The sequence below is a fragment of the Ochotona curzoniae genome, unplaced genomic scaffold, assembly GCF_017591425.1.
Source record: "Ochotona curzoniae isolate NIBS_2020 unplaced genomic scaffold, NIBS_Ocur_1.0 scaffold_2453, whole genome shotgun sequence".
In the NCBI taxonomy this organism is placed as follows: domain Eukaryota; kingdom Metazoa; phylum Chordata; class Mammalia; order Lagomorpha; family Ochotonidae; genus Ochotona; species Ochotona curzoniae.
Window position 1 is genome coordinate 5438932 of NW_024467094.1, and position 27298 is coordinate 5466229.

At 53.4% G+C, this 27298-nt stretch overlaps 1 protein-coding gene across 1 annotated transcript; it reads left to right on the forward strand.

Annotated features, from left to right (window-relative positions):
* The first annotated feature begins 1610 nt into the window (after window positions 1–1610).
* MYH3 (myosin heavy chain 3) lies at window positions 1611–22045 on the forward strand. The gene is made up of 39 exons (XM_041000219.1): window positions 1611–1814; window positions 3297–3440; window positions 3984–4140; window positions 4520–4547; window positions 4871–4979; window positions 6099–6191; window positions 6909–6972; window positions 7055–7153; window positions 7779–7882; window positions 7990–8128; window positions 8536–8654; window positions 8750–8899; window positions 9388–9558; window positions 9645–9951; window positions 10068–10138; window positions 11136–11223; window positions 11308–11425; window positions 11765–11888; window positions 11989–12125; window positions 12220–12475; window positions 12656–12898; window positions 12991–13167; window positions 13313–13458; window positions 13784–13874; window positions 14183–14572; window positions 14674–14800; window positions 16094–16212; window positions 16384–16580; window positions 16893–17076; window positions 17791–17956; window positions 18236–18360; window positions 18837–19145; window positions 19242–19445; window positions 19532–19657; window positions 20372–20542; window positions 20636–20740; window positions 20893–20988; window positions 21084–21221; window positions 21893–22045. The coding sequence occupies exons 1-39, from the start codon at window positions 1611–1613 to the stop codon at window positions 21917–21919; spliced, it is 5823 nt and encodes a 1940-aa protein (XP_040856153.1). The 3' UTR covers window positions 21920–22045.
* Window positions 22046–27298: the final 5253 nt, after the last annotated feature.

The window sequence follows — 27298 nt, forward strand, 5'->3', positions numbered from 1 at the left end:
GCTACAGCTGCCCCCTCAGCTCTCTCTGCTGGGTGGAGGTAAGTCTCGGACCCCTGAAACAAAGCTCCCTTTTCACTCTGTGACTGGGGACAGGCTCACTTGGTGGCCCACGGCCGCACACCGCGGCTGCACCTGCGCTTTGGTAAGGCAGCGATACCATGATGGCTCTCTCTCAGAGGTGTTCTCATAGAATTAACTAGATGTGGAACAAAGATATCTGCTGTCCTCTGCCTACACAGCCCTGCAAGCTGGCTGCTCTGGGTCTCCCTTTGCTTGCTCCTACCAGAGTCCTGCTGAAACACCCATAGGCTGCCCTGCCTGAAATTGTCTGGTGGAATTTGGTCCCTTCACTACCTGGGCTATCTACCTGGCCACAAGGTACAAATTAGTGAGTCCCAGAGACTTCATGGAGGACAAGAAGACCTGAGCCTGACCCTAGCCTGGGTCTGTTTTTGTTGTTGTTGTTGTTTTGTTTGTTTTTGTGAGATAAAGACTGCACGTCCACCTGCTGGTTCACTTTGCAAGTGGCCACGATGGTCAAGAAGGGAGTGGGCCAAAGCTGAGAGCAGGGACATTCAATCCAGGTCCCCTACATGGGTGGCCGGGATGCAAGGACTGGAGTTATTACCACTCCCTGCCAGGGTCTGCATTAGCAGGAAACCAAAGCTGGGGATTGAGGCAAATGCTCTAATGTGAGATCCAGGCAGGCTGTATGCCTGGCCCACCACAAACTCCTTAAACAGGGGAGTCTGTTCTGGGCCTCCATCCCACACAGAAGGCATTTACAGTAACGCAGGTTCACCATGGGCTGGGAGGAAACAGCTTTCTGGATGGTTGAGGGGTTTTTCCTGCTTAATGGTCTGCCTGTGGGACATGCCCCATCTACTCCCCCGGACCCAGGCTGTTTCAACTGCCATCCTTCCGTGTTCTCGAGAGTGCAGGAGCTCAGAGCCAGCACTCCCTTCCCACCACCCCCACCACCTCTGTGCATCATTTCACAGATCCGGGAGTTGGCCGGCTGCTGTTGTCTTCTGCTGTCCCACAGGTGTGACTCTCAGGTGAGAACTGGGCCCGCAAGTCCCTCCTTCTTCCCCAAAGATCTTGCAGACCCCTGCAGCCAGCAACCGGGGAGCTTGGGAGCAGGCAGGCCAGGCTGAGGCGCACAGAGAGGAGGTGGCCAATGGGAGCTGACGTCAGAGGCTCGCCTCTGCTCTCGGCAGCCCAGGGTAGCACCCTGCTTGAGGCTCTCGCCACCTGGGTTCACAATAGCCAGAAAATGTCCCTGCTGCTGATGTTTTCGCTTTCGGGCGTAACTTAAATGTCTCCTCCGCGACATCTGGGGTCCCCAACAGAGGCGCTCGCCTTCCTTTCCCACATGTGGGCACGGATAGTGCGGGACTTGAATTGCTCAGGCTCTTTTGCCCTTTGCTCAATAAAGCCGAGCCAGTTTGCTGCTCCCAGCACTTGGGTCCTGCGGGGGCAGAGGGAGGTGCCCGCAGGGACCAGGGTCGAGGTCAACTTTGCTCCTTTGCCCTCCGCTGAGGAACCCCCTTTTCCCCTGGGGGTGACCGCTGGGCTCACCCGGTGGCCTTGACCCCTCAGCTGCCACCATGAGTAGCGACAGTGAGATGGAAGTGTTTGGTGTGGCCGCTCCTTTCCTGCGCAAGTCGGAGAAGGAAAGGATTGAGGCCCAGAACCAGCCCTTCGACGCCAAGACCTACTGCTTTGTGGTCGACGCGAAGGAGGAGTATGCCAAGGGGAAAATTAAGAGTACCCAAGATGGGAAGGTCACGGTGGAAACTGAGGACAACAGGGTAAGAGCCGTGTGCCTCCCACACCCCACATCTCGCCAGCCCTCTGCCCCTCCCCCAGCCACTTGCAGGCTTGGTTAGTGCCAACAGCGCCATGACCTTGGAGAAAGCAAAGTGAACAGCTGACCTCGGCCGGCACACAGGTGTGAGAAGCTGCAGCCCTGTGGCCCAGAGTGGTCTCGCCTGCCGGTGCTTTGGTCAATGTTCCTGTCCATCCTGCCTCGGCTGGGCTCCCGGCTCCCGCCCTGAAGAGGCAGGGCGTCCCCAAGGCTGTATCCCTGCCCTCCCCGTCTGGGAACCTGGATTTTCCCTAGCCCTTCTAGCAGTGGTCATGTCACGCAGGAGGGAAGGGTCCCTAGTGGACCACCAGCTTAGCATGAAAGAGTGGCCTCCCCGTGTCACAAAGGTTATGGGCACTGAAGCCCACTGCACTCTGCCCATCGTGGGGACCAGGGCTGAAATTCTCAACTTGGAAATTTACTACCTCCTAGAATCGTGATCAGAAGCATCTGGGAACATTCCAAGAAGAGCCCCTTCTGCTCCCCGCCCCCCACCCTACACTCCATATATAAGTAGCTGAAATAAAGAGAATGAGAGGGAAAAATAATAAGAGACCTAGAGGGGCAACAATGGTATTATTGGGTTGAACGTGAGCCTCCAGAAGGTGGCGCTCTAGGCATTTCAGCGAAAGATGCTAGAAGGCTGATGAAGCCACAGGGCAGGCAGGAGCTGGACAGAATGAGTGATACCCTCATCCAGAAGACGGTGCTCAGCAGCTAGGGGTGTCCGGGCTGGTGTCACTGAACGGGGTCCTGCTTAGAGGCAGGGAAAGGCAGATTTCCCACACACTCTCGAGAGAGAAGGAGCCGAAACCCCTGTCCCCTGCCCGTGCTGGAGCTGCTGGTACGGCCCACGCACCAGGTGCCTGGGAGGGGCACTCTGTCACCCCCCAGAAGGGTGACCAGGGGATGGGGTGAAGTTTTGTCTACCAGGCAAGGACAGGATGCAGGCCCTGGAGGTCTGGCCAGCTGCTGTCACACAGCTCAGCGTGTGGACCAGCTCCAGCCTGGCCAGCCCATCTGATGCCTCTTCTCTCCTGCACCTGCCTCAGGACAGTCCATGCTCGTGTTGTTTTTTTTCCCTGAGTGGACAGGGATGAATATACTGCCCTGGCAGGTCCCTCCCTGCTACCAGCTTTTACCCACCGCCCCCCCCATACGCCCCCACAGATTCCCCTTCACTCGCACCTCAGGGTCACTGGCAAAAAGCAGACTCCCAGAGTGGCAGGAACAAGGGTCATGCATCATGGTCAGCACAGGCTGCCCCAGCCAGTGTGGCCACATCTGCTCCCCAACCCCAGCCATGGCCCAGCGTCTGCCCCTTCCACCTCGGCCTCCTCCTCCTCTTGGGGCTCAGGCATCTGCAGTGGGCAAAAGGCACAGCGGATGTTTGTCTAGCGTCGGGATGCTTTGCCCTGTTTTTCAGACCCTGGTGGTCAAACCGGAAGATGTGTACGCCATGAACCCCCCCAAGTTCGACAAGATCGAGGACATGGCCATGCTGACTCACCTGAACGAGCCGGCCGTGCTGTACAACCTCAAAGAGCGCTACACGGCCTGGATGATCTACGTGAGTGCCCACACGGCACCTCGGGGGGCCCAGGACATGCTGGATGTGGGGGCAGGGCGGGGAGGCACAGGGGTCTGTGTGGGGCGCAGAGGGAAAGGGGGGAGAGGGATGGAGAAAGAGAGGAGATGAGTGGAGTATGGGGCAGGAGGAGTGGGAAAGAGGAGGCTGATGGAGGGTCTGCGCATTTACCACTCTCTGGCTGCAGGGGGCGCCACCGCACCCTTCTTGGAGCTCCTGTTGCTGCTGCACCTGTTCACAGAAGCCACATCTACTAGTTTCTCATAAAGGTGGACAAGGGCTCATGACAGGAGGTTTTTCTATATAACCACATCCCCAGTCACATGAGGCTTAACCACAGGATAGCTCCTGAGAAACCACGCAGCAGCTCCTTGCCTGTGACCCTATGGGATAGTGTTCGGGTCACGTTGGGAATGTGAGAGATCCTCCAGCTTCGTGATGCTCGTATAGGACCACCATCCTGTCCAGGCAGCCCTTGATCGAAGGTAAGTCCATGACCGAATGTCCATGCATTTCCTCCCACAGACCTACTCAGGACTCTTCTGTGTCACCGTCAACCCCTACAAGTGGCTGCCGGTGTACAACCCCGAGGTGGTGGATGGCTACCGAGGCAAGAAGCGCCAGGAGGCCCCGCCCCACATCTTCTCCATCTCTGACAACGCCTATCAGTTCATGCTGACTGGTGAGTCACATGGAGCCGTCAGGGAGTGGTGGGCCAGGGACTGCATGGGCTTCAGGGCGGCTGCCCCTGCCCAGTGGTCCCCAGCCTGTCCCTAACTGGTGTGCAGCACAGTCTCCCCTCCCATAAGGCCTCGCAGGTGGAAGTGGCATTGGATGGTGACTCCACTTGGAAGGGACATTTCTGTGGGTCACAAAGACAGATGGTCTCGTGTGGTTCGGCCACTGCTATTAAGCAAGACTCCCCCTCTAGGGTCTCCTCAATGATGAGGCTCTTGAAACAGAGGGAGGGGCATGGCAAACGCTGACTGCACTTGAGCAGCGTGATTGCATGAGGAATTTGCTTTCCATCACTCTCAACTCTCATTGTTTTCCTTCTGCAGATCGCGAAAATCAGTCCATTCTGATCACGTAAGTGTCCGGGGCAAGCTATGGCCCAAAGGGGCCGCGTGACAGACTCTGCTCACTAGAAAGTCTTTGGAGCAGGGTTGATGATGAAAAGATGGACTTGGGTAGGAGTGGGGAGGGGCGGTAGGCAAGAAGGCCTCGGAGGCCAGCAAGGCTGTGGCTGGGATATCGTGTGTCTCAAGGTGGCTCGTCACATCTGTATGGGGGACATGGACCGGGAGTGGGCAGATTCTGTCCAGGGCTCTCTGTAACACATCGGGGGTGAGGGAGAGCCTGTTTGTTCCAAGAAGATTCATTTCTTTTCCTCTGTTTCCCTTTTGGATTAGCGGAGAATCTGGTGCAGGCAAGACTGTTAACACCAAACGGGTCATCCAGTACTTTGCAACAATTGCAGCTACTGGAGACCTCGCCAAGAAGAAGGACTCGAAGATGAAGGTATGGAAGGAAGGAAGGCTGGCGCCTACTGCTCCTCTGACCCCTGCTTTAACCTCAGAGTGGAGAAGCCAGACGCTGTGTCCCGTTGCCCTCTCTCCCAGGAAGGCGAGGGGACTAGGACTGTCATCTTAAACAACATGCCCTGCGGTGGCACCTGCAAGGCCCTGCTCCTACAGTTTCTCAGATGTGGTGCTCAAGTTTAGCCTAGAAAGTCTCGGGCTGCGGGGAGAGCTGTTGTGCTGCATTAGGATTCCCAGTGCATGGCAAACTCAGGGCAGTGTAGGTCGGCCATCGCCAAGTACAGACCGAAGGGCAAACGTGTGCTGAGAAAGACAAGTGGCTGACCTGGTCGATCCCCCCAAACTGGAAAAGTCAGGGGAGGAAGGACTGGGGTTCCCCAGAGGGGCAGGGCAGCCAGGGCAGGTGGGAGTGACGGAACTGGTGAGCAACTGTTACAGCGTCTTGAACCGTGGGCATGTGATGCTAATGGTTGAAACACAGGCTAGGAGGCCTGCCAATGTACTGGGTTCCATCCCCACCTTGGGCTTCCGACTCCACCTTCTTGCTAATGCAGACCCTTACGAGGCAGTGGTCCTGGTTCAAGTCACTGGGCTTCGGCTACTCCCGTGGGAGGACTCAGTTCCTGGCTCCTGCTTCGGCTAGCTCAGTACTTGCTGTTGTATTTGTAAACTGAGGATGACTTGTGGGCCACACTCAGGCTCAAAGAGCAGGTTGACTTGTTTCTGGCAATTTCTCTGGGTCTCTAATCAATTAATAATATAAATAAAAATAAATGCATTTCCCCCCATCCTGTCACTTGGATATCCTGGCAGTGTTAGCTACACAGTGGTCTCCCTCCATCTGCAGGGCGTTACATGCTAAGACCCCCACTGCCACCAGTGGATGCCTGAAGCCTTGGAGGCCCTGAACCCCACACATGCTCTGCTCTTTCCTGTACATACTTGCCTGTGATGAATTTGTAAGTCAGGCACAGGAAGACATGCAGAATGATGAAGAGGCAACCAGGCACCCCCACATGCTGTAATGAAAGTTAAATAATGATTAATGGCTTTTTTTTTTTTTAAATCTGCTGTTTCCTCCCTCGATTTCTCTCATCAGGGGACTCTTGAGGACCAAATCATCAGTGCCAACCCCCTGCTGGAGGCCTTCGGCAATGCCAAGACCGTGCGGAATGACAACTCGTCCCGCTTCGTGAGTCTCCGTGCAGGGTCCCCCACACAGGCACCACGCCCGGCCTGGAGAACTCAGGGATCGGCAGGGAGGGGCCGGGATGACCCAAGCTGATTCCTATAATAGTATACTCACCCAAAGTGCAATCAGCAGTGTGTGATGGAGTGATGACGGGGAGTGGAGAGAGGGACAGGGAGAAGCAGGGAAGCAGGGGACCTTCCCACAGGGTGGACAAGGAAGGCCTTTCCTGGGGGCTGGCGATGTGCAGCAAAAGCAGTCAGGCAGAAGAGGGGACCAAGGGGACAGCAGGTGTACAAGCCCGGGGGGACAGGGAGGAAAGTGAGGAGGTGGAAAAGGCAGAAGAAGAGATCTGGTCCCCTGGGAGGATCTCCCGGGCCACAAGACAGCGTCTGGGACTTATTCTGAGCATAAGAGGTTGCTGCTGGAGTTTCTGTAAGCAGGGAAGTGATGGGGTTTGAGCTGTATCCCAGAGATCTCTCTAGTTCTCTAGATCTCTCTAGTTCTCTAGGCATGTGGGAGGTGGAGGGAAGCAAAGTTTAGCAGGGAGAGAGAGAGGTGAACTGGAGGCGAACCAACCGAGAGAAGGAAGGAGGGAGAGAGGACAGCACCGCGGGTGGCAAAGCCTGAGGGCAACCAGCCCCTGGTCACATCACGTGTCAGACTCAGAGGGGACCGTGGGGCTGCGGTAGCATCTAGGCTCCCCTCTCCCTCACACAGGGCAAATTCATTCGCATCCATTTCGGGACCACTGGGAAGCTGGCCTCCGCAGATATTGAAACGTGTAAGTGGGTGTCCTGGGATCAGGGCCACCCTGGGGCGGGGTGGGGCCGGGGAGGAGGCTTAGTTCTGGGCGTGTGTTCCAGATCTGCTGGAGAAATCCAGAGTTACCTTCCAGCTGAAGGCTGAGAGGAGCTACCACATCTTCTATCAGATTCTGTCCAACAAGAAGCCCGAGCTCATAGGTGAGTGGGTCGCCAGGGGTAGCAGGGCTCTTGGGTCAAGGACGGCCTTGTGTACACGCACGTTACTCTGCCGGTGATTGTAGACCTATGCTGCTGTGTGGGCTGAGCTATGTGAACCTGAAAATCCGAATCAGGGGGACCTTAACACGATTACACCCGCAGAGAAGTCAGCACGGATCTAGAAATGGCTGTGGCAGGATGCAGCCGGCGAGTCTCTGGCGCCCTCTTGTGTTCTGGCATCGAAACAGCCTGTCACTAATGGGAGGCCCTTCTGTCCGTGACCATTGTTCTCCAACCACCAGAGTCCCGCGTCTTCCCAGTTCTTTGCATGTGTTTACCCAGCCTTCTGGTCTTCAGCCTGCACTATTACGGACAGATCTTACAAGACACTGTAGTTGAACCCAAACAACTGGTGTCTCTCCTTACTGTGGCTCCAGCCCCGACCACACCTGCCTGGTTCTCCCTATTGCCTTTTCCCAACCTACATTGCAAATAGCACATTTGATGGGAGACAGCGAAGTCTTCCTTGGGTTATATTTTCAGTCCCAGACTTCAGTACCACAGACTGGGTTCCCAGCCAGCCCGGAGCGTGAAGGGCTGAGGTGTCAAACGTTCTTCTTTTCAGAGCTCCTGCTCATCACCACCAACCCTTACGACTACCCGTTCATCAGCCAGGGCGAGATCCTGGTGGCCAGCATAGACGACGCAGAGGAGCTGCTGGCCACTGATGTACGCGGGCTGGGGTGGGGGGGTGGGAGTGGGAGACAAGTGCTAGATGTGTTGCCCCATCCTTTAGCGGGATGAGGGGACCAACTGACCACCTCTTCCCTCGCCAGAGCGCCATTGACATCCTGGGCTTCACCCCGGAGGAAAAATCTGGACTCTACAAGCTCACAGGAGCTGTGATGCATTACGGGAACATGAAATTCAAGCAGAAGCAGCGTGAGGAGCAGGCGGAGCCCGATGGCACAGAAGGTACAGGGTTACCACGCCGGAGGGCCAGGAGCCAGAGCTCGGTGGTGGGTCCCCTGAGCCCGTTTGCAGCCTCTCGTGGAAGCGGTTAATTCTTCTTCCTCCAAGAGAGGCAAATGATCCCTCCTGGGCCTCAGCTTTCTGTTGGCACTGGTACGCCCGTGTTCACTGAGCCCTTCCAATTTTTTCTTTTTATTGTTTTAAATGCAAGGCAAAGTGATCAGGGATTTCTGGAATCTGGTCCTGCCTTTTCGTAAAATGTGCCATAGTCCCCGAGTGTCACATGCAGGCTGTTTAGTCACAGAGTATAGGACATACCGAGATGAACTTGGCCGTGTCTTGAACCACCTACGTGATTTCAAACAAGGCCTCTCCAGCTTTGCTGAGTGTCTCATTTCTTTCCTCGCCAGTGGCCGACAAGACAGCCTACCTGATGGGCCTGAACTCCTCGGACCTCCTGAAAGCCCTGTGCTTCCCCAGGGTCAAGGTTGGGAACGAATATGTCACCAAGGGACAAACGGTGGATCAGGTAAGGGGCGGCTCCAAGGCCGCGAAGCAGCCACCCGCGGAGCCCGCGGACAGCCACCTGCCTTCGTTCTCACTAGCTGATCCTTCGCCCGCTAGGTTCACCACGCCGTGAACGCGCTCTCCAAGTCAGTTTATGAAAAGCTGTTCCTGTGGATGGTGACCCGCATCAACCAGCAGCTGGACACCAAGCTGCCCAGGCAGCACTTCATCGGGGTCTTGGACATTGCAGGCTTCGAGATCTTTGAGGTTGAGGGTCAACTGGGGTTTCAGAGGGCTTTGATCGGGGGTTGTGATCCTGGTGGGAAAGTTAGAGAGAATTAACATGGCTGGAGGGTTTGTGTTACAAGCAGCAATACCGCTGTTAAGTAGACAGCAGCATCCCATGGCTGAAAAAAAAACAACAGCCAGAAAAGGAAATCAGAGTAAGTCAATCATAGACAGGTTACATGAATAAATCTACTTGTCTACAAGATGCATAGAAGAGTAACTACACAATAAAATGCACCAGATTCCCAGGCCAGAGACACTCAGAAGAGGGAAATGCACCTTGCAACTGGAAGTCTAGAGAAGGCTCCAGAGAGGATGCGGTCGGAGCCAGGCCCTGAAGGGAACCACCATGTCCGAAAGCATGGCTGGGCTGGCGGCAGTCTTAGGCAACCTGGGGGGCTGTTGGTGGATCTTTGGTTGTTGAAAGAAGCCCAGTTTTTCACCTATGCCCTGTGTTTTGGTTTCAGTATAACAGCCTGGAGCAGCTGTGCATCAACTTCACCAACGAGAAGCTGCAACAGTTTTTCAACCACCACATGTTCGTGCTGGAGCAGGAGGAGTACAAGAAGGAAGGCATCGAGTGGACGTTCATTGACTTTGGGATGGACCTGGCTGCCTGCATTGAGCTCATTGAGAAGGTATCCTATTCCACCCACTCTTAGCCTTCAGTTCATCACCAGCACTTAGATTTACCCACATGCGTTCTGCACTGCCTTCCATCTAGCCCATGGGCATCTTCTCCATCCTGGAAGAGGAGTGCATGTTCCCCAAGGCCACAGACACCTCCTTCAAGAACAAGCTGTACGACCAGCACCTGGGCAAGTCTGCCAACTTCCAGAAGCCCAAGGTGGTCAAGGGCAAGGCCGAGGCCCACTTCTCCCTGATCCACTACGCGGGCACTGTGGACTATAGTGTCTCGGGCTGGTTGGAGAAGAACAAGGACCCCCTGAATGAGACCGTGGTCGGGCTCTACCAGAAGTCCTCCAACAGACTCCTGGCACATCTTTATGCCACCTTTGCCACGGCAGATGGTAAGAGACCGAATGAATGCCTTTGTGTTTCTGTGAGCTCCCTCCCTCCATTCTGTAGGACCGAGAAATGCTTCACACACCTGCTAACAGCCCCTGTCCTCTCTCACTCCTTCCAGCTGACAGTGGGAAGAAGAAAGTGGCCAAGAAGAAGGGTTCTTCCTTCCAAACCGTCTCTGCCCTCTTCAGGGTAAGAACACCCAGTCTCTTGGCTTGTAATTGGTTTGAGTCACAGCGAAACGAGCAGCGTGGAGAGATGCTAAACTTGATTTTTCCGGGAACAGTCATGTTGTCCAAATCTGATTACTGTCACTTAGTGAAGGCAAGCACCAGTCTGATCATTGATAAATGAGATCTAGCAAATGTGAGGCGAGAATTTCATTATTCTTTTGTAATGCAGCAGGCTGGGGTGGCTGGCCTGGGAGGTTAAGTTTCCAATACAGACTCTTGGGCTTTGCCTTCAGACACCAGAAATAACAGCTTAGGCTCCCAATGTAGCGGATGCAACTCCCGAATTGATTTAGAAAGCTTTTGTGCACAGTGGCCTCTGGTTCACCTAGAGGTCAAAGGCAAGCACAGGTTGAGCACCCCTTTATCCAACATGGTTGGAATCAGAAGTGTTCTGGATTTTTTAAAGACATTTACATCTGCAGAGTGAGACACCTTGGCGAGGAGACCAAAATGCACTCATGAAATTTAGTTATACACATTGGCTGAAGGTCGCTTAATTTGACCATGACCTGTCATAAAATGTTACAAGTGGACTTTTCTTTCTATAGCATCATGTCAGCTCTTATGAAGTCTCTGATTCTGGAATGTTCTCAGATTTTCACAGCAGGGTTGCTCTAATCTGTACAGCAGTTGTTTGCCTAAACTTCTAGCTGGAGGACAACCAAAAGGGAATTCAGAATTCTTGATAATTCTGGAAAATGAAGGTTTGTGGGAAATGAGATTAGGAGGTACATTTGCTCTGGTGAAAAAAAAAAATTTTTTTTTTGAAACCTGAGAAGCTAAGATACACAAAGTTTTCCAAGAATTCAGAAACTATCATGAATACTCTGCAGATTTCAAAATGCTTTGTGCCAAAACAAGTCCATCGTTCAATTTCATTTTCCATGAACTCTTTGAAGTCATCTTTCATTACCCTGTAAAAGTCCATAGTAGGTAGTCAAATTCTTTTCTTTCAGGAAAATCTGAATAAGTTGATGTCAAATTTAAGAACAACTCACCCTCACTTCGTGCGCTGTATCATCCCTAACGAAACCAAAACCCCAGGTGAGACACCCACTGGTTATCCAGGAGATGCTCTGGTTGTAAAAGGTGGCGTGTCAAGCCTCCATCTCTTGCTTCTGTTGTCAGGGGCCATGGAGCACAGCCTGGTCCTGCACCAGCTGAGGTGCAACGGTGTGCTGGAGGGCATCCGCATCTGCAGGAAAGGATTCCCAAATCGGATTCTCTACGGGGATTTCAAACAGAGGTGCGTAACAGACTTGTCTTCTGACTTCCCCATGAGGTGTGTGGTTGCTGTGGTTGGAGGGAAGGACATCCTGGGGTTAAAAGACCCTTCTCGTTCAAAAGCACGGTTCTGAGTTTCCACTCCACAAAGACACAGGCCCTTGCTTCTTCCACAGTCTTCTTTGGAACTTATCTGATACACAGAGTGGCAGGGAAAGCCCTGGTTCAAGGCCTTGCTGTGTGACCAGGGGCGTGTTTCTTCATCCCTTGGGATCTTCATGCTCATGAGAAGAAAGTGATGGGCTCCCAGGTTTATGCTTCTGCCACCCATCTATGACAATGCCCATGTCTTGTGTGACAGATACCGAGTGCTGAATGCCAGTGCCATCCCAGAGGGACAATTCATTGACAGCAAGAAGGCCTGTGAAAAGCTCCTGGCGTCCATCGACATTGACCACACTCAGTATAAATTTGGACACACCAAGGTAACGAATGTTTCCATCCTGGATAGATGCTGGCCTCACCAGCCTCTTGGCATGGCCTCTCTGGAAAACCAACTGGCATCACCCTTCCTCTCATTTCCAGGTGTTCTTCAAGGCCGGCTTGCTGGGGACCCTGGAAGAGATGCGGGATGATCGGCTGGCCAAGCTGATCACCCGGACACAAGCTGTGTGCAGGGGGTTTCTCATGCGGGTGGAGTTCCAGAAGATGGTGCAACGAAGGTGGGGTTGAGGGGAGGGGGATCCCTGTTCAATTTTAAGCTCTGTGGGATTGTGGGGGGACCCTCCTGGAGACCAAGGGACGTTTTCTTGCCAGGGAGTCCATCTTCTGCATCCAGTACAACATCCGTGCCTTCATGAACGTCAAGCACTGGCCATGGATGAAACTGTTCTTCAAGATCAAGCCCCTGCTCAAGAGTGCGGAGACCGAGAAGGAGATGGCCACCATGAAGGAGGAGTTCCAGAAAACCAAAGACGAGCTCGCCAAGTCAGAGGCAAAGAGGAAGGAACTGGAGGAAAAACTGGTGACTCTGGTACAAGAGAAGAATGACCTGCAGCTCCAAGTGCAAGCTGTATGTGTTTGCAAATGCTTCTTTTTCTCTTCCTATTCTGCCTCTACAGCTGCTTATCCAAAGCTTGGTGGGGATACTCACTTTTTAGTTGGGGCGCAGCCTACTTAATTTCACGTATAAGCGAACAATGGAATATCTCAAATCTAATTCATAAAACCTTTGTTTTTTTTTTTTTTAAAGGAAAGTGAAAACCTGTTGGATGCAGAGGAAAGGTGTGACCAGCTGATCAAAGCCAAGTTTCAGCTGGAGGCCAAGATCAAGGAGGTGACTGAGAGAGCTGAGGACGAGGAAGAGATCAATGCTGAGCTGACGGCCAAGAAGAGGAAGCTGGAGGATGAGTGCTCAGAGCTCAAGAAGGACATCGATGACCTTGAGCTGACCCTGGCCAAGGTTGAAAAGGAGAAGCATGCCACAGAGAACAAGGTGCTGTGCCTGCTGGATCTTTCTACCTGGATGTAGTCGTTGCAAGCTGAACTTTATTTCTTGTTTTTAACAGCTTGGGAATTTCTTTGTAGGTTAAAAACCTTACTGAGGAACTGGCTGGGTTGGATGAAACCATCGCCAAGCTGACCAGGGAGAAGAAGGCCCTCCAAGAGGCCCACCAGCAGACCCTGGATGACCTGCAGGCAGAGGAGGACAAAGTCAATTCCTTGAGCAAGATCAAGAGCAAACTGGAGCAGCAGGTGGACGATGTAAGTAGATAATGTTAATCAGCAGTCCTGGAGCTTGACAACGTGAAGGGTCCCCAAGGGTCTGCTTGCAAAGTGTTTGTCCCCCTGCCAGCACCTGCGCTTCCCCCCAAAATACAATGCTTTCTCCCCCTCCCTCCATCCGCAGCTGGAAAGCTCCCTGGAACAAGAGAAGAAACTTCGTGTAGACCTGGAAAGGAACAAGAGGAAGCTGGAGGGAGACCTGAAGCTGGCCCAGGAGTCCATAGTGGACCTGGAGAATGACAAGCAGCAGCTGGATGAAAGGCTCAAAAAGTATGTCCCGGGGCCACCGGGGCCACCGTGCCCAGTGCATGCAGTCACCGCGCCCAGCGCATGCAGCCACCGCGCCCAGCGCATGCAGCCGCTGCACCCAGTGCATGCAGCCACCGCGCCCAGCAACCACCGCGCCCAGCGCATGCAGCCACCGCGCCCAGCGCATGCAGCCACCGCGCCCAGCGCATGCAGCCGCCACACCCAGCGCATGCAGCCGCCGCACCCAGCGCATGCAGCCGCCGCACCCAGCGCATGCAGCCGCCGCACCCAGCGCATGCAGCCACCGGGTGGCTGACTTCACATGCACCTGCCTTTCTTTCCACAGGAAGGACTTTGAATACTGTCAACTACAGAGCAAAGTGGAAGATGAGCAGAGTCTGGGGCTCCAGTTTCAGAAGAAAATCAAGGAGTTACAGGTGGGATGTCTTTGGGTTTCTCCCTGGGTGTGTGAGGAGCCGGTGTCCTTGTGCTGGGTGCTCTCTGCTGTAAGCCACTGGGAGCAAGCGGGCAGGACGTGCACTGCCTGCCTCGCAGGCTCCCTTCCTTGCTAGGATTAGGGCCATGGTAACAAGGAAAAAAATCACAGGAGAGGCCATTATTAGCCCACACTGACTGCCTTGGGTTGCAAACCCAAGAGATGGTCTGCCTCCCGGTAACCGAAACCTTAACACTCAGTTGCCCTGGGGAACTGAATCCCTTTGGCATACGCGGGCACCCTCCGCAGGCTCGGACGGAGGAGCTGGAGGAAGAGATAGAGGCCGAGCGGGCCACGAGAGCCAAGACTGAGAAACAACGCAGCGACTTCGCCCGGGAACTGGAGGAGCTGAGCGAGAGGCTGGAAGAGGCGGGCGGCGTCACCTCCACTCAGATTGAACTCAACAAAAAGCGGGAGGCCGAGTTCTTGAAGCTGCGCAGGGACCTGGAGGAGGCCACGCTACAGCACGAAGCCACGGTGGCCTCGCTGCGCAAGAAGCACGCCGATAGCGCATCCGAGCTCAGCGAGCAGATCGACAACCTGCAGCGGGTCAAGCAGAAGCTGGAGAAGGAGAAGAGCGAGCTCAAGATGGAGATTGACGACCTTTCCAGCAGTGTGGAGAGCATTTCCAAGTCCAAGGTGCTCAGGCAGGGGGGTGTGGGGGTGGCCGAGGGGCTGTCCACGAGACTGACCAGCATCTGTGGTTGCTCACGACCCCACCTCACCTCTCACGCCTTTAGGCAAATCTGGAAAAAATATGCCGCACCCTAGAGGACCAGCTGAGTGAAGCCAGAGGCAAGAATGAAGAGACCCAGAGGAACCTGAGTGAGCTGACGACGCACAAGTCGCGTCTGCAGACTGAAGCTGGTGAGCCCTGGGCACGTTGGGGAGGGCGCGTAGAAAGCAGGTGGCAGGTCAGAACCGAGGGGCGTGTGTTGGGGTGAGAATCTCTAAGCGTCGGAAAGAAGTAAACCAGCTAAACTACAGAAGGTGCCACTCAAAATAAGATGACACTCCAAATCCAGACAACACAAAAGAAGCAGACCACAATGAGAACAGTCTCAACACAGCTCTCTCATTCAAAGTCCTTCCCAGTTAATACGGCCTTGTGAGCAACAGGGTCTGCTATGCAGGAAAATGACCACGGCCTTTCTCTTTGTTGATACACCTCAAAGCAGACTCACTAAAGAGTGAGTCAGACAATAAAGAGAGAAGCATGGCCTATTTTTTTTTTTTTTTTAGAAATTATTTATTATTTTTGGAGAGGCAGATTTACAGAGAGGAGAGACAGAGAGAAAGGTCTTCCATCTTCTGGTTCACTACCCAAATGACCACAATGGTTGGAGCTGAGCCAATTCAGAGCCAGGAGCCTCTTCCAGGTCTCCCATATGGGTGCAGGGGTCCTAGGGCTTAGCTCATCCTCTGCTCCTTTCCCAGGCCACCAGCAGGTAGCTGAATGGGAGGCAGAGCAGCCAGAACTTGAACTGGCACTCACATAGGATCCCGGTGCTTGCAGGAGAAGGATTAGCCAGTTGAGTGAGCACACTGGCTCAGCATGGTCCATTTTATTGCTCTGAGTGAGAAACAAAAATGTAAGGGGATGTTACTTGGAACTTTTTGCAGAGAAGATGTGACCCCAGCCGGCACTCCTTCAGCATGCCAGAAGCCATTCTTTACTGGCATCTATTGCCACGTTGGCCAAGCAGGTGACTCAACCCTAGAGTCCTGAAGCCTCCCTGTACCTTTTCCCTTTACTAAACACAGAAAACTTGAACTTCATCGCATTCACCTTGAAGGCTCAATAACTTCAACTTCCTAGAGCTACAAAACCCTGAGATTTCTCTTCATGACAGCATCAACAAAGAGCAGTAAACACCAGCCACTGCGGAGGCCCTGTGGGAACTGGGGGCGTGCCTGGTGCTCGTTTCTCACTGGGTTCCATGGCTACAAGTCACTCCCAGCTTCCTGCAGGTGACAATGATATCTTAGCAGGCAATGCTTCCAGTTTTATTTCCAAGGACCTATCCTGCTCCCTCAAGAAGGAGCTACATCTTACAATCTTCCCCTTCTCGAGATCCCAGCACTGGGCCTTGCACAACGTAGATGAGTGAGTGAATGGATGGAGTGGAAATGAATGGAAATCTCTACTTGCGGACACAGGTGAGCTGAGTCGCCAACTGGAAGAGAAGGAAAGCATTGTCTCCCAGCTTTCCAGGAGCAAGCAAGCGTTCACCCAGCAAGTGGAAGAGCTGAAGAGGCAGCTAGAGGAGGAGAGTAAGGTGTGTCATCTCTGGGTGCTTCCTGGAGCTCGTTTTCAACACGCCATCTTCAGGGAGAGTCCACTGTGTTTTCAGCGGGGGGTTAGAACAGGGGCATATTTAGGCAGTATCACACGGATGACACCAAGTCCGCCTCCCTGTACCATTTCCCTTTACTTTGCACTTTTGCAGGCCAAGAATGCCCTGGCCCATGCCCTGCAGTCGGCCCGCCATGACTGCGACCTGCTGCGGGAGCAGTATGAGGAGGAGCAGGAAGCCAAGGCTGAGCTGCAGAGGGCGCTGTCCAAGGCCAACAGCGAGGTTGCCCAGTGGAGGACCAAGTACGAGACGGACGCCATCCAGCGCACGGAGGAGCTGGAGGAGGCCAAGTAGGCAACTCCATTTGCCTTTACAAGGACTAGATCCCTTAAAAGACCACACAGAAATGAAGGTGGAATGTTTTTATTTATTTTTGGATAGGGTGGACATCTCCTCATCCTGAGATGAGGGTCTAAACGCAGTGCTTTGCCAGTAGGGTAACCTGGTGTTGGCACATTTCTTTGATGTTGTGGATTTTCCTGTTGCATATGAAAACCCGAGGGCTTTGGATCATGCAGATTAGCAATGCCATCTTGATGAAGAGTGATGCTGGAGGAGGATTCAAGCTTAGGAACACCTGCTTTTCCTTTATATCCCTGAAGGAAAAAACTCGCTCAGAGATTGCAGGATTCTGAGGAGCAGGTTGAGGCTGTGAATGCTAAATGTGCATCCTTGGAGAAGACCAAGCAGAGGCTGCAGGGAGAGGTGGAGGATCTGATGGTTGATGTCGAGAGAGCCAACTCCCTGGCTGCTGCCCTGGACAAGAAGCAGAGGAATTTTGACAAGGTTTGTGGCTGAATGCTGCCAGGAGTGGAGGAAGATGGGGGGTTTCAAGTGACTGGGAATGGAGTGGTTGCCATCGCAGGTGGACTCTGCCCCCACCAGCAGGGTGACTTGGGGGTGGGGCAAAGTCCCAGCATCCCCATGGGCTGTAGCTTCTGCATCTGTAAGGTGGCAAGTCCCAGCATCCCCATGGGCTACAGCTTCTGCATCTGTAAGGTGGATTGGGCACTGGTTGGACGCAATGTTAAACAGTATTAGTACAGGCAAACAAATTTCCGCAATATTGTTCAGTCCCAGTATTGCACCTGCACAGCTGGTCTGTGGAGGTTGACAGCATGGTTCAACCTAGGTCTCACCAGGAGGCAATTTGGGAGCCCCTCTTTCAGTATGGTCCCCAAAGTTGACTTGAATGAACATTTTAATGAAATACTTAGGAGGATAGAGCTCTTTATATACCAGGAATGGCAATTATGCCCAGAGTATTCCTTCTCAAAAGATCTACTTGCAGTTCTGTTTGAGAGGGCAATTGCTACAAAATCAATTATTTCGCTTAGACTTATAATCCTGAGCTAGTCTGATCTTTGGTAGCAAGAAGCCAAGACAAAAGACAGGACCACAACTCTGAGAGCATTCACCCACGTAGCTCCATTTCCTGAGGAGCCGCTGAAGAGGCAAGGTCGAAAACAGGGACCCCTTCTTCTGTCCTGGGTGCTGCAGGTGCTGGCTGAGTGGAAGACCAAGTGCGAGGAGAGCCAGGCGGAGCTGGAGGCGGCTCTGAAAGAGTCCCGCTCCTTGAGCACGGAACTTTTCAAGCTGAAAAATGCCTATGAAGAGGCCTTGGATCAACTGGAGACAGTGAAACGGGAGAACAAGAACTTGGAGCGTAAGCGGTTCCAGTCTGGAGTGCCGAGACTTTTCTGTGTGCACGCTGGGTCTGCAAGGAGAGCTGACGCGGGCATGATGTGGCTGTGTGTGTCCACGCATGCACGCGCAACTGGTGCTCTCCAGCCCACTGCTACTTTGGGAGTCTCTCCCTGTACAATATCCTATCTTCAGGAAACAGGAGTCCTCAGAATTACAAGGGGCTAGTTAAAAGGCACCCCTGCAAACTCAGCCAGACACTTGCGGTTGGTTGCAACCGGAACCTGCTTTCTCTCTGCAGAAGAGATAGCGGATCTGACGGAGCAAATCGCTGAGAATGGTAAAACCATCCACGAACTGGAGAAATCCCGAAAGCAGATGGAGCTGGAGAAGGCTGACGTGCAGCTGGCTCTGGAGGAAGCAGAGGTGAGGCAGCAGCAGGGGTGGATGTGGGAACTGCGGGGCTCAGGCCCAGGGGTGGGACAGGGGGAGCCCGGGGCGAGCCAGGGGAGCCAGGGTCAGGACAGGGGAGCCAGAGAAGCCAGGATCTTGCTTTTTGCCTTTGTAAAATGCAAAGTCTCCGTGCTGCTCGTTCTCCATCAGAGGGCACAGACCTGTAGGGGTAAGCGAGTTAATATCTGGGCAATATCTTTATTCATTGGATGAGATTGTTACATTAAAATAGATCTAGGGATGGGCCCTGTGGTACAGTGATCAGAACGTTGGTTCAAGTCCCAGCTGCTCTGCTTTCCAGGGTGACCAAGTCCTTGGGTTCCTGCGCCCATGTGGGAGCTCCGAATGGACCTGGAGCTTAGTGAAATCCATGGTCACTGCTGTCACCACCATCATACTCTGTTTTTGCTTTTCTTTCTTCCGCGTGTGTGCACACGTGCACTTTAAAGGCTGCTCTGGAGCACGAAGAAGCCAAGATCCTCCGGATCCAGCTGGAACTGACGCAGGTGAAATCCGAAATCGACAGAAAGCTGGCGGAGAAGGACGAGGAGATGGAGCAGCTCAAGAGGAACTACCAGCGCACGGTGGAGACCATGCAGAGCGCCCTGGACGCCGAGGTGCGCAGCAGGAACGAGGCCATCCGTGTCAAGAAGAAGATGGAGGGGGACCTCAACGAGATCGAGATCCAGCTGAGCCACGCCAACCGCCAGGCCGCGGAGACGCTCAAACACCTCCGCAGTGTCCAGGGACAGCTGAAGGTGCGCTGGGCTCCCTGCGGTGGGGGTGATGGAGGCGTCCTGCCCTCATGTGGCGCACACACACACCACTTCAAGGTTCCTTTTCCCTCTCGCTAGGACACCCAGCTGCACCTGGATGACGCTCTCCGCGGTCAAGAAGACCTGAAAGAGCAGCTGGCCCTGGTGGAGCGCAGAGCCAACCTGCTGCAGGCTGAGGTGGAGGAGCTGCGGGCCACGCTGGAGCAGACAGAGAGAGCCCGGAAACTGGCCGAGCAGGAGCTCCTGGATTCCAACGAGAGGGTGCAGCTGCTGCATACGCAGGTGAGGGCAGGACGGGGAGTGCACAGGGATGCGAGGACTGGGCTGCGGACACTCCCCTGACGCTGCCTGCTCCCGTCTGGTCCCAGAACACCAGCCTGATCCACTCCAAGAAGAAGCTGGAGACCGACCTCACCCAGCTGCAAAGCGAGGTGGAGGACGCCAGCAGGGATGCCAGGAACGCCGAGGAGAAAGCCAAGAAGGCCATCACAGATGTGAGCAAGGCTCTTCCTCCCCACCCAGGGTGAAAGCCCCCACTGCCCCCCAGTCCAGAGAAGGATCTCCCGTCCCCTCCTCCCCGCAGACACACCTGCACAACACGGAAAGAAGGAAAAGGCTACTTTCTATTTCTTCTGCCATCAGAGCTGTACCCTTCCTTCCTGCGACGCCTGACAGACTCAGCTGTGAACGCTAGACCCTCCCATGTGGATAACTTCCACATTATCTTTCCGTTCAACAGTCATCCACAATCACCCAACCCTTACCTAGGTTCCACTGCTCCAAGGGCGCCACCTGCTGCCAGAAGGGAGAATAGAAATCATCTTCTTGCAGGCCTGACTCCTTGCACAAGGGATCATGGCTGAATCTTACAATGCCCCCAATACAGTGATGTGGAGGGTCCAGTCCGTCTTCTCTCTAAGTCTCAGGCTCTTTGGAAGATAGTAAGCGGTGACAATGAAAGTGTTGCACTGGAGTAGAGGGAGGTCCCAAGGAGGCCGTGGAATCCTCCCAAGTTTCGTTTCACGGGAGATTTTATGCTCCACGTGAAGCTCCTGTCCTCTCTTGTGATAGGAGCATGCACCTAATTACGGTCCCGCCTGCTGTCCTTGTCTTTAGCCTGGTCACCAGTCCCCCAGGACATGCAGGTTTCTGGCTGATCGCCCCAGTGCTTGTCTGTGTTTTCCCAGTCACGATTCGCTTTTCCCCAGGCTGCCATGATGGCGGAGGAGCTGAAGAAGGAGCAGGACACCAGCGCCCACCTGGAGCGCATGAAGAAGAACCTGGAGCAGACGGTGAAGGACCTGCAGCACCGCCTGGACGAGGCCGAGCAGCTGGCGCTCAAGGGCGGCAAGAAGCAGATCCAGAAGCTGGAGACGCGCGTGGGTGCCCGAGGAAGGAAGCCGGTGTCCGCTCAGCCTCCCCGACCCAGGCTGCAAGCCTGCACTAACCTCCGGGCCCCCTCTCCCCTGCAGATCCGAGAGCTGGAGTTCGAGCTCGAGGGGGAACAGAAGAAGAACACCGAGTCGGTCAAGGGCCTGAGGAAGTATGAGCGGCGGGTCAAGGAGCTCACGTACCAGGCAGGTGGCGAGAGACCCCAGCAGGCGTTTCCCTTGTAAAGTTCTCTCCTCAGAATGGCATCTGGGAGGAACTACCAGAGCCAGGAATGGGCGGGACAGCGTGCGGGCCTTGTCCCTTGCTGTGCAGCGACACATGCGTTTGTCCCCCGCAGAGTGAAGAGGACCGCAAGAATGTGCTCCGACTGCAGGACCTGGTGGACAAGCTTCAAGTGAAGGTCAAGTCCTACAAGAGGCAGGCGGAGGAGGCGGTGAGTGGGGGCAGGCTGCGGCTGCGGGGTGCTGGCCCGGCTGGCTTCCCACAGCAGTGGTGACTTCACCTGCCCGCTGGGCTCTGGGGTTTCAGGATGAGCAGGCCAACGTGCACCTCACCAAATTCCGTAAAGCTCAGCACGAGCTGGAGGAGGCCGAGGAGAGGGCTGACATTGCCGAGTCGCAGGTCAACAAGCTCCGGGCCAAGACCCGGGACTTCACCTCCAGCCGGGTAAGTCGGAAGCTTGGGAAGCTCCTCAGTGAGCTGGGGTGGACCTCCTACAACCCTCTCCGTGGGAGCTGGGGAATCGGGCCCCGCCCACACGTGGAAGACCTGGAGTGGATGGCCAGCTCCCAGCTTCCAATCTGTGTTCCAGCTATTCTGAGCACTGGGGGACTAACTAGCAGATGGGGTTGTGGTGCCATCGGTGCCCTATTTCGGAGCACTGGTTCATGTCCTGGCTGTTTTGCTTTGCTTGGATCCAGCGCCATGCTAATGCACGTGGGAAATGTGGGCATTTGGGATTGAACCAGCAGACACAGTATGTCTCTGTCTCTCTCTCTCATTAAAATAAAACTAAACACCACAATATAACAGTGTGTTCTGCTCCACCTAGCTTCCCCAGGCGCCCCCTGCTGGTGTCTCTGTAAATTGAGTCCCTGCAAAGGGAGCTGTGGGCACAGGAACAACACTTCCCAGCCTAAGGAGCCTGCTTGCTCACTCTGGGACCAGAGTCTCTGACCTCGGGGCGACTTCTTGTATGTGTTCTCCCAAGGTCCAAAAAAATATTCTGTGTCCACTGAAGCATACAAGCAACTCCCTGGTGCTTGCTGAGCGAGAGGGTGGGGCAAGCCTGTCCATCTTTACCTTTGCATTTGACTGGAAGCCTTCTGTCTTCCCAGATGGTTGTCCATGAGAGCGAGGAGTGAGCGAGAGCTTCCTGGAGCAGGACAGAAGATATGCAGAATGTGTGTTTTCACGGGTCCTGCCCGATATGCTTGACTGTCATGTGACTCCTTATCACATGCAATAAACTTTGCTTTGCTTTCAACTTGCGGCTGTTTCGTTGGATTTGTTGTCCTCCTCCCCACGTAGAAGTGGTTGCTTGTTTGTTAATTGTGATACTTGGTGTTAAAATCTTAGTAAGCAGGTGGGTCGGTAAATTCAACATGCAACATGCCGAGGAGGAGAGAGACCTTGCTTGTGATTGTAGCTTGAGATTATCTCCAAACAGGAGAGAGAGAGAGAAAAAAAAAAAAATAAACACCCTTCTAGGCTAACTATTGCCTTAGAGGGCTATGGGAAGGAGGGTTTTTCAAAAGAGTTATTGTCAGCTATGATAACACAATTGTCAGGTCAAGGAATCTCTGTTTCAAGGTGAGCAAGAGCCTAGATTCCTCTGCTCTGTTCGCTCAGGGGAAACACATCTGGAATCTCCCATGTACACGCTGGGTGCAAATGAATGAAGGGATGTCTGGTCAGTCTCAATGTACTACTGAGCCCTTGGTCCAGGCCTAGCCCGCACTGCTTAAAAATGTACTGCCAAAAAACCCTGGCTCCCCACCAGGAGACGGAAAAGATGGCAGGAAGCTGATTTGCTTCGTGGAGTCCTTGCTTATTGTCCATGAGGAAACGTATCCGAGACAGCTCCCGGGACCCCTTCTTTGACTCTAGAACATCAAGAAGAGGTGACCCAGTGTGACTCCCATGGGAATTTAGGCCCCGGGGGAAAGAGTTCCAGAGATGGGGCAGTTGCCATGGTAACAGAAAGGTGACTGCTACGGATGCCTGGCATGGCCTGTTATGACGTCAAATCATTTTGTCCTGGAGAGGTGCAGGGGACAGTGACACAAGATGTACACTGTCAAAAACACAGGAAAACTCAACAAATGATCTCATTTCCCTCCCCAAAATATGGCTCAGGAAAAAAAAAAAAGCAATGGAAGAGAGGCACCTAGATGAGAAGCACCTAAGGCTGCATGCCTCAGTTTTTGCGTGGGGTCCTCATTAGGATCCTGCTTGGTTCAAGTAAGTGGCAAAAAGCAGATATATCCTTGTGTGACCTGAATTGTGATGCAACATTTGATGGTGTCAAGAGATTACTGCTCATTTTAGAATTAATGGTAGAATGACCGAGTTGGAAGTCAGAAAATAAGGAGATCCCCTATCTACTCTGTGAACAGCCACGACATCCAGATCTAACACCGGTTACAGCCAGAGCCAAGAATTTCATCTTGGCTTCCAAGTACTTGGACGAATCTCTGCTGCCTTCGCATGCCCATGAGCAGAGAGCTGGATGGGCAGCAGAATAGGCTGGACCGAACTGGCCCTCCAATGTGGGACGTGCATGTTCTAAGTGTTGGCTTAACCTGCTGAGTCACAATATTGACCCCCATATTGCTCATTTTTAAGGTAGACTGTGACACTATAATTTCGCCTCCAAATATGGTCCTTACCTATCTTTTAAAAGTGCACACGGCTCTTGGTGTAGCTTATGCAGAAATGGGTGACAACTTTGAGCACACTCAGCCAAGTGTGTGAAGGGGTGCGGTGGGGTTCTAGATGTCACACTGAACTACCCATGTTGGGCTCTGCTCTGGTGAAAGACATTGGTGAAAAAATTCAGTTTCCATGTACTTGCCAGGATGTCTTTATTCCATAAAGCATAGGAGGCATACAGACTCCTCTGAAGGCAGGAGGCTCCTCCCCCGGAGGAGTGGCTGTGCTGGCCTGTCTCATCTGGCGGGGGTGGGGGCATGAGCATACAGAATCAGCAGTGTTTACTGAACCTATCATGTGCACTTAGCACACACCCACTCCCGTTGAACCCCCTGAGTGACTCCAAGATGATCAGACAGGCCATCTTACCCCTGCCTAGGAGACACAAAGTAACTTGCTCAGGGTCAAAATGGTGGAGCTGGGATCCTGAGCCTTGTCTACCAGAGAAGCTGCACAAACACACACGGAATCACCCACAGCAGGTGAATCACGCAGGAAGGCAGCAGGAGCCAGGCTCACACAATGCAAAGGGCTCCGTTTCTTTGGGTTGCTGGCTCTTTCCACTCACTTCTCCTGAAGCTCTCAAACATGACCACCACTAACTCTGCCCACCAACCCTTGCCTCACACAGGCTGCAGGCTCGGAGGGAAGGAACTGGGGCCACCCTTGGCCTTAGAGATGCTCACCAGCGTGGCTCAACACACAAGCAGTTGCAACACAGATGACACAAAAGGGGCGCGAGCGGTATCTCCAAGTTGTCTCTAATTACTTTCCCCTTCGTAAAGTACGTAGCTTCACTTCTTAATGAAAAATGATTTGTTCCAGTATTGGGGGATGAAATATATTTCTTTTCTTCCTGTAATCCTTACATGATTCAGAAACCTCTGGCTTTCTGATTTTTTATTAATTCTCAAATCCGTCAGCAGTGGGTTTCTGGATACTTTTTTTTTTATTACCTTTTATAATTTTTTTTTAATCCTGGAAGAAACAACATGCTGAAGCAAGTATAAGGATATTTTAAAAAATCAACCTGCTCTTAAAGGACTGCTGGCTGGGAGGGGTTGACGTCTTCTTTATTTGGGGCAGATGAGCTCTTCATTATGACTGGCAGATGTTCCCTCCTTAAGGACTTGGGAGGGACACTGTTTCTAATAGGAGTAACATGGCCTTATGGGGGCAAAAGTGGTGCAGCCTGCCACCGGCTGCTGATGGTGCCTCTCGTCTTTCCACACCCAGGACACGGCAGCAGCTGAGGTCTCTGGGAAAGCAAGTGCATGTCGGCCAGAGGGACTATTTGTGCCGAGACCACTAATCCTGCTTTGCTAAAAACAGCTGCCATGGAGTGGTCCCGAGGTTGCTGGCTGGCTCGGAGCCGCGATCCCGTACCCTCAGCTGTGCTGAGACATTCCGGAGGCCCTTGTGTCCCCGGCTGCGGGAGCCGCGGCCCAGGAGGGCAGTGGTTATTTTTATATGAGAAGGTTCATGCTTTTCAGAGCCCTGAGCAGCAAGAATCCCCAACTCCTGGACATGTGTGGATCTGAATGAGACCCGTTCCCTTTCAGGGAGCCCCGAGATTGTACAGAGCAGGTGGTGAGCACCTTTGGGTCACCTTTGTGGAGAGTGCCTGAACCCGGCTTGCTGAGGGAAGGGGCAACTGGCCCAGTGACCCCTGGATACAATCATACGACAGAAGCTTGGGTCTTCAGAACAGTAGAGGGAAAATTAGCATTCAGATCACAAGCAGGAAGAAAAGAATAAACCAAATAAGCCAGAATGATAGGGGTGAGCCTTGGGCAAGGGCTCCAGATGCTGCGTGCAATGCCTACATCCTGTCTTCAGTGCTTGGGGTTGGGTTTCAGTCTGCCTTCAAGTTCACCTTCCTGTTCCTGTGCACTTTGGGACAGTATTGGTGTTAGGTCGTGTATCCGGGTCGCCGCTACCCATCTGGAAGACACAAACTGAGAGCTAGGCTTTCGGTTTCCACTTGACCCTGTCCTGGTTATTGTTGATTTTAGAGGAGTCAAATAGTAGAAGATGGGAGATCTGTCCCCATCTCCTCTCTCTGGCTCCATCTCTCTGCCTATCAAATACATGAAACAGATCAACAAATGTGCTCTAAGACCACATAGAGTTGTGGTTACTGAGGACGGCAGCAGGAGCCGCACTTTTATATTCAAAGCCTAAAAGACAGTCGGTGAGCAGTCTTGGCCATTTAGCAATGAATGCTCTCCACTGCACTGTAGCTGCTCAATGAAAACCCCAGATTGAATTCCTAGGAGCAAGAGTGCTAGAGGGATCTGCTGGCCTGGAGGAGAAGCAGGTTATTTCCGTGTTGACACTCTGTCTCTGCAGGTCAGTAGCAGGGAGAGAGGGTGGGAGGTCCGGGTTGAAGGTCTTGGGCTGAGGCACCCACATGCCAAGACAGGGGACAGTCAGTGCATGAGCCCAGGGCTGCAGGCTCCGCCTTTCCCGTGCGTGGTTGCTGGGAACTGCAGGGTTGCATTCGTTAATTCTACCTGTCCCCCGAAGACTCATAGAGAACCACCCAACAGCATGAAATCACTCACAAGGGGTTCAAGTCGTTTTGTGGCTGTTTTTGTTTGCACCAAAATAAACTTACCTTTCAACCCACTTTCCCACAAACTTCTGGAACCCTCATGTATCCATTCGTTGTTGGCCAACAGTCTGCTGTGTGCCAGGGAGCAAGGGATGAGGGGAGCAGAACTTTCCTTGCACACTGACCCAAGGAAGGAAGGCCAGGAAAGATGGGGTGGGGGAGGGAGAGGAGAGAGCTTCTGTGGACTTCTGTCTTTTTTTTTTTCTTTAAGATTTATTTTTATTACGAAGTCAGATATACAGAGAGGAGGAGAGGCAGAGAGGAAGATCTTTCATCTGATGATCCATTCTCCAAGTGACCGCAACAGCCAGTGCTGTGCCAATCCGAAGCAAGGAGCCAGGAACCTCCTCCAGGTCTCCCATGCGGGTTCAGGGTCCCAAGGCCTTGGGTTGTCCTTGACTGCTTTCCCAGGCCACAAACAAGGAGCTGAATGGGAAGCAGGGATGCCAGGATTAAAACCAGCACCCACATGGGATCCTGGCGTGTTCAAGGCGAGGACTTTAGCCACCAGGCCACCACGCCGGGCCCAAGGGCTTCTGACTTAAAGCCCCAACACCCAGCGTAGGGGGCAGGGTGCGGTAGAAGGGCCCTCATTTCCAAATAGGGCCCAGCTTCAGTGTGGGGCGGGGCGGGTACAGAGGTGGGGGAGAAGCATCCGCAGCAGCTGCGCCTATTTTGGGCCTGGGGTCTGCATCCCAATGGCAACAGGTGCTGAGCCCCGAAGAATAAGGCAGGATACGTGCATGTTTATTTTGAGGCGCAGAGTTGAAAACAAAACGGGGTTAGCACGGCTCACTGCTAACTGCAATACTTCTCGCTTTTGTAGCTTCTGCTTCGCTCGCTTGGCTAAGAAGCTGTGTGAGACTGTGTGAGCTCGCAGGCTGAGCTGCCCACATGACCTTCAGCACGGACAGTTCTCAGGTTGCGGGACTCCAGGTTGGAGTCTGGTTATCTCACAGGGGGCTTCAAGGCCTATAAGCCTGGTCATCTTGACTACTAAACCAGAGAGGAGCCAAGCAAACACTATCCAGCCACAACACGCTTTTGTAAACTGCCCCTATAAAAACCCTATGAATGTGTTGTTTGGGGCTACACTGTGATGCGGGGTGTTGGTCTCGGTCGGTTGTCTTACCTCTCAATGTATTAAAACTTTGTGGTGAGTGTAACATTTTGCTTTAGTGGTCAAGTGACT

Coding starts and splice junctions, on each gene's coding strand:
- MYH3 (XM_041000219.1), top strand. CDS start 1,611: ATGAGTAGCGACAGTGAGATGGAAGTGTTTGGTGTGGCCGCTCCTTTC. Junction 1,815..3,296: donor TGGAAACTGAGGACAACAGG/GTAAGAGCCGTG, acceptor CCTGTTTTTCAG/ACCCTGGTGGTCAAACCGGA. Junction 7,154..7,778: donor CAAGAAGCCCGAGCTCATAG/GTGAGTGGGTCG, acceptor TCTTCTTTTCAG/AGCTCCTGCTCATCACCACC.